We start from the raw sequence: 10,095 nt of genomic DNA, 5'->3' as shown, positions 1-10,095 counted from the left end.
GTGAGTAGATGGAGAAGGTGTGAGGCACAGCTGTGCCCTATTCCCCCAGTCAGGACCCTGCTCAGTGTCCCAAAAGCTCATTGTTTGGCTCTCTGCCCCAGCAGCACAGCGTTGCAGGGGATGTTCGTGGAGCAGTCGAAGCGAATCCCGCGTGGGAAGGAGAGACAGCCATGTGAGGTGGGTGTAGGAAACCAGGTTGCTCGTGAAACACTCTACAGGCAAAGCATGGCAGGACAGAGTTTGGGTGCAGGTGAAACTTGCTGTCTCCAGGGGCTTGTCTTGGTCGGTGTCTTGGTGTTTTGGTGATTTGCAGGTTGCTTAGTGCATTTGGTCCTCAGCCTCGGGGTGCCGGCTGCTTCAAACCATCCAGCACATTTGTAGGATCAGAAGTTGATTGTTAGTGATGGCAGGACAGTTTTGTGTGGGTTTTTTATTTCTTGACCCTACGATACGTTTGTGCCACCCAGGAGATGAGCAGGGAGAAGAGGGAGAGAGCAAAAGGGATGGGAAGGAGTTGCCTCGAGGTGTGACGTGCAGTGTCCGAGCGATACCGGTGAGGGGTAAGGGAAGAACCACATTCAGGCTTTGTGGCACGTGCCAAGTAAACGATGGGGTACTGAGGGTGTGGGGACTGGACAGCTGGGCACAGGCAGAGAAGGTGGTGTTGGTCTTTGTTCAGGTCTTGGGTCTCCCAGGCCGGGCCAGCCGGCCACAGTAGAGCAAACCTGGCAGAAGAGGCAGTGCCCTGATGCTTGGGGGATGTGGGGAGGGATCTGGGGATAAGTATGGAGGTAATGGGTCTCTCTCCTTCACCTCCTCTCTGTAATTGTAACTTTTTTGGTGTTCTAGGTGAGAGATCAAGGAGTGTCCAGTGCCAGAGTAGCAGACAGAGGATGTTAGAGAGAGAGAGAGGCGGCTCGAAGGATGTGTTTATGTATTTATTTATTGACATAGGTAAGGATTTCTTGGTGGTGGGGATGGAGGTTATGGCCTGAAATATGTTCTCCATCCCTCTGGATGTAGCAGCTGAGGTCCTTGTCCTTAGGTACAGGTTGGACATTGCTGAGGGCCATGGAGAAACATCCCCCTCAACCCTGGAAATGGAGATGGGGGGTATCCATGGCCAGGCTCGCAGTGGAAAGGGGCTGCATCTCCTTCCTGGTGCTCTGTGACAAGGAGAGTGCAGACAGGGCACTAGGATGTGCCATGAGCCAGAGTGTTTGGCCATCTGTAGATGTTTCTCTCCAGTGGAGGCAGGTCCAGCACCAGGTACCCAGCAGAACCAGCATTTTAAGATGGGAAGCATCAGGGAGGCCCAAATTGTGGTGGGATCCCCAGGTGCCACATGCCAGAGGCCAGTGTTGCTTTGTGGCACCAGGATTTATATTGCATCAGCCTTGGCTCCCTGATTGGTTGGTTTTTTTGGAAGAGGCTCAAAGCACAGTGTTTCCCACGGTGGTCACCCATGCTTGACTCACTGCAGGTAACATTGAGGAAAGCAGGCAGGGTCGTTTGCCCCTCCCACATCCCTTTCTTGGGGAGGCTGTTGGGTTTTGGGAAGCACTTACCTTTCTGCAGGGGTCACTTGAGGGGGCCAGCAGAGGTGTCCCTGATGTGTGAGGCTGCAGTACTCATGGTGCTGGGATGGAGCTGTTTGCTCAGCAGGGCAGCTTCTTGTGGGGTTCGGGGATAAACTTTCAGGACTGGGCTTTTCATTCTCATGTCGAGGCAGGTGAAGGGAGGTCTCAAAGCGTGTGAGACCCTGAAAGGTCTGGCACAGTCCCACAGCCTCCAGTCTCCTGGCAGCAGGTCTCATATTAGAGGAGCCGATTGAATGTTTTTTCCCAGCTGATGTGGTGGAAAGGTGGGGAAAGTTGATGGGGTGGAACAGAATCTCCTGGGTGCAGGGAGCACAGCCTGCCTCCCCAGCCCTGTGGTTTTAGGATGAGACTACAGCCATGTCAGGAAGATGCTGAGGGTCACAGCTCCTTCTGGTCCTGGTCCTTGCCATCTTTGTCCTTTGATGAAGGCATCTGGTCTGTGTCACGCGCTGTCAGATCATGACAGGAGCAAACCACCCTTGCAAGTGCATCATCCACAAAGGTGTCCCTTCACGGGTGGGGGGGTTTAGCTGTCAACAAGCGTTGATACAAGACGATGGAGAAGATGCTGGGAATGGCTCAGGCATGGAAAAGAGGCCCCTGACCACTCTGTTTCTGCTGAACGTAGGTGAGTGATGAGAGCAAAGACAGTCCTTACCCTGCAGGGCTCTGTCAGCAGGTATGTGCTCATCGGCAGACGGAGGATGGAGGTGGGTGGGACCAGGGACCCACTCGTGGATTCCCTGGGGAGATGCATGGATGGGGTGAGGGATGGCCCAAACAGCAGCGGGCCCCCAGTTGTGGGGCTCCAAGTGTCACCATCACAGGGGATGATCAAAAGAGGGTCCAACCAAGTGCTGGGTGAGACTACAGGACCCACTTGAGAGCCCTCATGGCTCAGCACACCGGGTGCCAAGCACCACGACCCTCCCTGGGGTGTGCGGGGTCCGTGAAGCAAAGCCCCGAAGGTACAAAGTTCGTCAAACTTTATTGATACACTGCACAATCACAACCATCTCTTATTCTTGCCGAATTAGAAAAGGTTACAACTACAATGTAACATGCACAAATCTCAGGTAGTATAGCCACCCTTGGAATACAATGATCGACAGAAACTCAAGACTGGCCGTCGTGGCCATCAGCAGGAGAGACCCAGGAGCCACGCTGCCCCCGCCCTGGGCGCCTGGCCACCCCCTGGGCATCCAAACATGGAGAGCAGTGGTCACAAAGGGGTCTGACACCCAGCGGGGTCGGCCTCAGACAGCCAACACGTTCCTCACAATGGCACGTTACATGGCACGAGAAAGTCGAACGCCGTCCTGGCAGAGGACAGGGGAGCTGAGCCCACCTGACCCGGGGAGGAGAAGGATGGGATGGGGGGCAGCCCTGGTGCCAGGTCCGCCAGCCTCGGTGTGCGTCGTGGCGTCCTGTCGTCGCCGCCGCTCTCTGGTATGCCGTGGCCTCTGGCCCTGGGATTCTGCAGCATTTCTGCTGCAGGGACGGAGAAACTTGGGGCAGACCCAGGAAGGGGCGGGGGGAGGCAGCAGGGGGCTGTTGTGGGGCAGTGCTGACCAGTGAAGGCATCGGGGCAAGGTGTCTCCTGCACCCAAGGGTACTTCTGGAGCGGGCACGTGGGGAAGGATGTGCGGGTCGCTGGCCGAAGATGGTGCCATCCCCGCTCAGTAAACATGCCCGGGCCGTGGGAGAGGACCCAGATCACTGCCGGTGCCACCTTCCCGGGATGCCAGTGGAGATGCAGAGCACCGCAGGGACCGCAGGACGCGGACTCACCCAGTCAGTGCCGGATCCCCGTCCATCAGGTAACCCAGCGTGTCCCACCAGCACCAGGGCAGCCTCGGGCCAGGGGGGTTTGCCCATCAGCCATGGTACATGTTGAACATCCAGGATGGGGGCTGGGAGCATCCATTGAGATTTTGTAGCAGGTCCCGGGGCAGCCCGTTGAGAGCAGGGATGAGGAGGGGCACAGCCGCAGAGAGGACGGGGTGGTGGCCCATCATGGCCTCTGGCTTGGGCTGGTTTTTTCCATCTTGTGTGCTAAGGACTGTCACCCCAGCTTCCTCGCGGCCACACAAAGCAGGAGGATTGGGCAGCAGCGGAGTTTGCGCAGGGAAGACAGCGTGTGCGTGGCCATTGCCCTTAAGTCATCTCACTTATGGAGGGAGAAGGGAGGGACAAGGCACAGGGATGCGGCGGGTCTGGACAGGGGATGCTCCGTGTGCTTGCTCAGTGCCTTGCTGTAATCAGGTCTCCCTGCCAGAGGAATAGGGTCTGGTGTGACATGTGACTTTTCAGGAGCAGGATGGGAGTGCTCATCCTCAGACTGTGGCCCCAAAGCATTCCTGGGTGGCCAGGGAGCTTCGGGAAGGCTCAGGGCTGCCACAGTGTACCAGGCGAGGGGGTCTGTGGTGCACGGTGCCATCAGGAGCACAATTCCATATGCAGGGAGGTGACATGGCCACCATCACCAGCACCTCCCAGAGTGACTGGAAGAAGAAGGGGGCAGAGTCTGGGTGCATCCATTTTGGTGTCACAGGCATGTCACAGCAGGGAGGATCAGAGCCGTTCTTGTCGCTGCTGCACCAGCGTAGTAAATCAACGGAGCCTGAGCTGCCTCCACAGGGTTGAACACATCAGACTTTCCTCAGGCAGGGGCACGTGATGGGCACGAGAGAAGGCAGCGTGAGGATGTTGCAGCTCAGGGCCCTCAGAGAGGCAGAGATGCAGACGGTCACGAGCGTCAGAGCTGCAGCAAAAGGGCCTTGTCAGCTGGTGTTTCGCTGTGTCTTTCGGAGCCTCTGCCCTGCATTGGTGGTGCTGTGCTTTTAGTGTGCAGGTTGGAAAGTGCTTGGAAAAAAAGCTGAGAGGAACCCCCTCAAAAAGTGCTGGCAGCACACCAGGGCAAGAGCCACAGGGCAGCCCCTGCCATCAGGGGGGCAGCAGCAGAGCGGGCAGGGGTCTGGAGCAAGAAAGGGCGATGGCCTGGCTGTCTGATGCAGCAAGAAGGTTCTTAGTCCCCATGAGGGGCTGGCGTCATCCCCAGGGCTCACATTCCTGGGAGAGCAGCCTTGTGCCCTCGGGAAGGCGACAGGGTTTACTGGGAAGCAGACAGGTACGATGTTAGCTGGGAGGAAGAGTAGTGGGAAGTGCCTGACCCTTGAAGGACAACTGGTTGTGTCACCTGACCCTCTCCAAAAGGACCAGCGAGCATCCTGTCAGGAGCAGAGGCAGATGAGGGGAGGCCAGTGACATCGGGGGTGCTTAGGGAGGAGCTTTGGCGACAAGAACTGACATTCAGGACCAAGAGGGCTGAAGGCAGAGCCAGGGGGCTTCAACCTTGGGGTCTTTTTGGGCGTAGGCGGCTTAGTGAGACGACGAGACGGACATCCCCGGTGAAGGCTCTGGGCGGCACCCGCCCCGGCGGCTCCGCGCCCCCCGCGCTGGAGACGAGGAGCACCGTCCGTGCCGGGCCACGTCCCCGGGGCGGCGGTGGCGGGTGACAGTCTGGTGGCACGTGGTGGGGTCTGTACAGCGTTAACTGGCGGCGAGAACGATCCCGGCACGTGGGAGACGGGGCCATCCTCGGACGCTCGGCACCGCCGCCCGTCCTCCGGCGCATCGCCCGTCCCGCGGAGAGGAGTCCCCGGGCGGCGCGGCGGGCAGGGCCCGCGGCGGGGGAGAGGCGCGCGGGGCCTCCCGGGACCCTCCGCTCCCTTATCAAAAGTCGAGGAGGAGGAGGCGAGCGAGGAGGGTGGCCCAGAGGCAGAGGCCGGCGGCCAGCCGGGACGCCGCGTTGCCGCCGTCGTGCACCGCTCCGGGCCCTGCGCGGGGGAGAGGAGACAGACAAAGGACAGCGGTGAGGTCAGTGGTGAGACAGCGTGAGAACGTGCAGGAAAACCCACCTCCCCACTGCCCCCGCAGTTCCCCGTCCCCTTCACATCCCACCCCCTCAGCTGCGCTCCCCCTTTGAGGGGTGGGGGGTTTGTTGGTCGTTGGGAGAGCGTTGTTGGTGTTGAGGAGGAGTTGAGGAGGCAGGCAGAGAGCTGGAGGAACGTGTAGGGGAGGCACAGTCCTTGTTTGAGGAGGAGGATGCCCTGGGCAGGTGCCAGTCCACCCCACCATGCTCAGAAGTTGCCCCCCTTGGAGAGTCCTGGTGCAAAAAGCCACGTGAGAGCCACCAGGAGCAGAGACCTCGGTGCTCAGGAGTGGCACAACTTGTGCCCAGCCATGAAGGATCCCTGGCCCAGGAGATGGCACTGTGCAGATGTGCAGTCTCAGGTAGGCAGGTGCATTTTGGGGTGGCATCACTGGGCGTTTCTTGGCAGGCCAGGCAGGGAGGAGGCTGGTCATGCGGGTTCATGGCTGGAGCAGAGGTTTGCTGCATGTTCTTGGATGAGGGCTGTTATTTAGGAAAGATTTGGGCTGAAGGGCACACAAAGGGCCGGTCAGGATGAGATGAGACAGCCGAGCAGAGTGAAGGAAGTGGAGCAGACACAGGTCTGCCTGGACTCCCTATGCCTGGGGAGAGGTATTTTGGGAAGTTGCGGGTCTGAGCCCCAGTACTGGAATTCTGAAAGGGAAGAAATAGAGAAACAAGTGCTGAGCTGTCTCAGTATCAAAGCTCAGGGCATAGACAAAGTGTGAAGTAAATGGGATTTTTATCCAACTATGAATATGCTCTCAAGTCTGCAGTCAGCCACTTGGAATGTGTTCATCATAGAATCAATGGAAGGTCTGGATTGGAAGGGACCTTAAAGCCCATCTCATTCCACCCCCTGCCATGGGCAGGGACACCTTCCACTAGCCCACATTGCTCCAAGCCACATCCAACCTGGCCTTGGACACTTCCAGGGATGGGGCAGCCACAGCTTCTCTGGGCAACCTGTGCCAGGGCCTCCCCACCCTCACAGGGAACAATTTCTCTCCAATATACAATCTAAATACACCTTCTTTCAGTTTAAATCCATTCCTCTTTGTCTTACCCCTCCGTGCTCTTGTCAGAAGTCCCTCCCCAGATCTCCCGTAGCCTCTTCCAAACGAAATAATTCTGTGATCTATGAAATTATATCCAGTTACACTAAATTCTGCAGGATGGTGTCACTCCTTGTCTTTTTATCTACTGATTTCTTTGTGAACATTTATCTTATTTCAGGAAGAGGCAAAGGAGAGCCCAAGATGTTAAATCCAAGCCCTGCCAGAAGGTAAAGAAAATGATGGGAAGATTGAGTGATGAGCAAGAAGTTGTGTCATGCCCATGCTCAAAAAAAATTGATTGTAAGAGCACATGATAATACAAGAGGTGTAGAACTGCTCTGCCATAATCAGACATTTCCTTGCTGAATAGACCCTGGGATATAAAAGGTGGAACCTCCAGCTATTTGTTAGAGGCAAGTAGAGCCTTGCAGGCAGAATGGAAAAGGGCTTTTGAGCTTGGTTTTCCCTCAGATCTGTTGCTGCTCCCTCTTCTGTCTTTTTGTCACCTTCAAACTAATGGCAGCATATCATGTAAGTCTATAAAAATAATTAAAATCTATGCAGACTTAATAATAAATGCTGCTTAGACTTAACCTTTTATGTATTTACACCTGCTCAAATCCTGCTAAATCTCTACCTTTCTCTAACAGTTTATCCATACCTTTATCTATAGATGTGGATTTTTAATGTGTGACTAATTCTCTTTACTGTTTTCTAGTTCACAGTTCTGCACTGGTTATTGGCTTTGATTTAATGATGCTTTTTAGAAATCTCATAATCTATCCTAAAGCAATCACATCCTGGTTGAGTTGGAGAGTTCCCAAATAGATAAGTCAGAGAGGAAATAAACTGAAATACTGGGTCATAACTAGAGAAAAAAACCCACAGATATTTTCTTTTAACTGTATTCTTTGCTGAGAAAGAATTTATCCTGGTGTCAGACTGCTTGGCCTTGTAAAGATTGTAAAGATACTCTACAGGAGAGACAAGCATAAAGGGACAAAAATAAAGTAGTAATTAGAGATGAACATGAAATTTAGGCAATGTTTCATTTCATCATGTGCCTCCCGTGTGTCCTGTGAACTGCCACATTAAATGGGAAGAGGATGGCTCCCACCAGGACAGGGAGAGAACTCAGGATTTCAGCTGAGCTTCCCAGCAAGTATTTTGGCTCTGCTTTGCTAAAACCCTGGGCACTGAGGTGTGAGTGTACCTGGATTCTGGCTGCCCCTGCTCAGCTTATTTATTATTGCAGATATTTATTCTTGCTTGGTTTTATTTTGTTCTTCTTGATTTATTTTGTGTCCTCTTTCCTCCCCATTTCCTTCCTTCTCCAGAAGGCAACCTTAGACTTTGAGACCCTGACTCGAGTAAAGATGGCAAGACTGGGATTTTGTCTCTCTCGTAAGACCTTGAATACAAAGGTAAGAAGGAATCAGTGGGTCTAATGATGAGTGAGGTTTCTTAGCCTGTGTTGGAGGCACTCTCAACTGCAGTGGGAGCCATAGGAATGGCCCAAATGCTTTCAGAGCTGAGCAGTCCCTTGACATGTACCAAAAAATAGCTTTTCCTTTCTTTTCCTGCCTCCTTTCTGTCCCAGGAAAGAATCCCCATGCCTTCCATTTCCATCCTCCCAGTTTCAGGCAACATCCACCTTTCTCCAGGTGAGACTGAGACACATGGAGACGAAGAATTTAGAACTTATCTCTCACTGCTTTACATTTCCAGGACTCGTGACAAACGGGAAGGGAACGTGCCCACACCCACGGTGCTGCGGGAGCCCCTCTTTCCAAGGGGGCTCAAGGAAAAGGCAACAGCTGCTCTCCACTTCTCATGGTCCACAACAGCAATTAGTGAGGGAGAGTCTGGCCAATGATTCATGTCTGAGGACATAAGGAAGTCTTGGGGACTGGCAAGGGGGGAAGCCTGTGCAGTGACTCATGCCTGAGGGTATATGTGTCTGGACTAAGTCTTGGCAACCTCCCCAGGATGAGATTTTCCTGACATTTTCCCTCAGGTAAACACATGGTCCTTGAAGGATTGTCTCTGCTCATTGCAGGGGCGTTGGAGTAGATGACCTTTAAAAGGTCCCCTCCAACTCAAACTATGATTCTTTGGCTCCCTGGCCCTGTTTAACATCTCTGTTGGAGTCTTCAAAGTGGTGGCCTCTTGCACACAAAAAGGAAACACAAGTTAATCAAGACCCAAGACTCATCACAAACACTAAGGGAATGTGAGCAGTGGCTGTAGGTAAGTATTTTACAGCCTGGTATAATATATATCTATTATCTGTAGCATCCAATAGCATAGCCAGCAATTAGCATATTATGAAGTAGTTGAGGAAAAAACATACATGGAGTAAGTAGCACAAGGAGGAAGACAACTGCAGGTGTGAAATACAGGGGTCAAGTGGAAATAAAGTGTGAAGGAGAGAAAAAAAACCACATGTATAGTAGGCAGAGAAGACAACTGGTGAAGCCAAAGTAACCCCACAGGGTAAGAGGGAATATGCTGGGAAAACCCCACAAAACAAAACAACTCAGTGAAGAGGAGGTGAGTTGTCCCCTGTCCTTTCACAGGCAGAAGGAAAAGAAGAGAATACCAATAAATACTAAGGAAGAAGAAATCCTACTTCAGCTCTGGCTTTCAACACCAAAAAAAGTGAAGAAGCTCTTCCCCCCCACCTCCAAAGGTGCCCAAACCCCAACCCCACACCACATTCACTGCCCCCCTCGTACCAGCACTCCCCTGTTTGAGACTCGTGGCTAATTTAGGCCAAATTTATTAAAGACTCATCATTTACCTGTGTATGGATGATGATTAAAGCCTAACCCTGGGGGGTGATGTGTGCTGTTGATGACTGTCAGTCCAGTAAAGCCTGGTTTAAAGTTTCAAACTGTGTTGGTGTGTTTTAAATATACTCCCAAATCTTCAGGTGCTACAGGTGAAGGTAAAGGTGGGCAGGGACTGAGGGACACAGAGATTCAGGAGCCAGAAGAGACTGAGCTGGAGAGTTTTGTTCTGCTCCAAGTGCTCAGTACCTACATCTTCTCCTGCTAAAACTGGAAGAGAGAGGAGCTCCTGTGCAGACGAGCCAGGAGGTGCTGGTGCACAGAGAGCAGGGCCATGGCAGAGTTGGGGGGCACAGCCAGGGAGGGGGCCGGGGGAGAGAGGGGAGGGTTGGGGAGCCCATTATGAGCAGGTCATGGTGCCAAAGGAACTCAGAAGTCGCCAGGAGAGCTGGGACTGACATGACAGCCACCACAGCACCCAGGAGTGATGGAGAGCAGAACGGGGGGCTCCTTGGGATGAACCATAACAGGGACACAAGCTCAGGGGCAAGGTCTGGACACAACACTGGACTAAGTGACCCAAAGAGACCCCAAGGGCAAACTGGGTGAAATCAAAGAAGCACAGCATGGTCCCCAGAGATGGAACTAGACCTCTAGTAACTCCAGTGACCCACAGTAACCCCAAAATTACCTACAGTAACCCCAAAATG

At 53.6% G+C, this 10,095-nt stretch overlaps 1 protein-coding gene and 1 long non-coding RNA gene across 3 annotated transcripts in view; one reads left to right on the top strand and one right to left on the bottom strand.

Annotated features, from left to right (window-relative positions):
- Positions 1–2,570: 2,570 nt before the first annotated feature.
- OPCML (opioid binding protein/cell adhesion molecule like) overlaps positions 2,571–10,095 on the bottom strand; it is a 331,383-nt gene continuing 323,858 nt past the window's right edge. For both annotated transcript variants that reach the window (XM_017809788.1, XM_017809787.1), the window contains one exon: positions 2,571–5,440. In XM_017809788.1, the coding sequence (XP_017665277.1) occupies positions 5,337–5,440 (104 nt within the window). In that variant the 3' untranslated portion in view covers positions 2,571–5,336. The remainder of the gene's footprint in view (positions 5,441–10,095) is intronic.
- LOC108494840 lies at positions 6,548–9,474 on the top strand. The gene is made up of 3 exons (XR_001873968.1): positions 6,548–6,820; positions 7,931–8,017; positions 8,322–9,474. It is a non-coding gene; the product is annotated as an uncharacterized LOC108494840 (long non-coding RNA).

Source organism: Lepidothrix coronata, unplaced genomic scaffold (genome assembly GCF_001604755.1).
Source record: "Lepidothrix coronata isolate B3197 unplaced genomic scaffold, Lepidothrix_coronata-1.0 Scaffold27, whole genome shotgun sequence".
Lineage (NCBI taxonomy): Eukaryota > Metazoa > Chordata > Aves > Passeriformes > Pipridae > Lepidothrix > Lepidothrix coronata.
The sequence above is the reverse complement of the archived record's forward strand: the minus strand, read 5'-3'. Positions and strand labels throughout refer to the sequence as shown.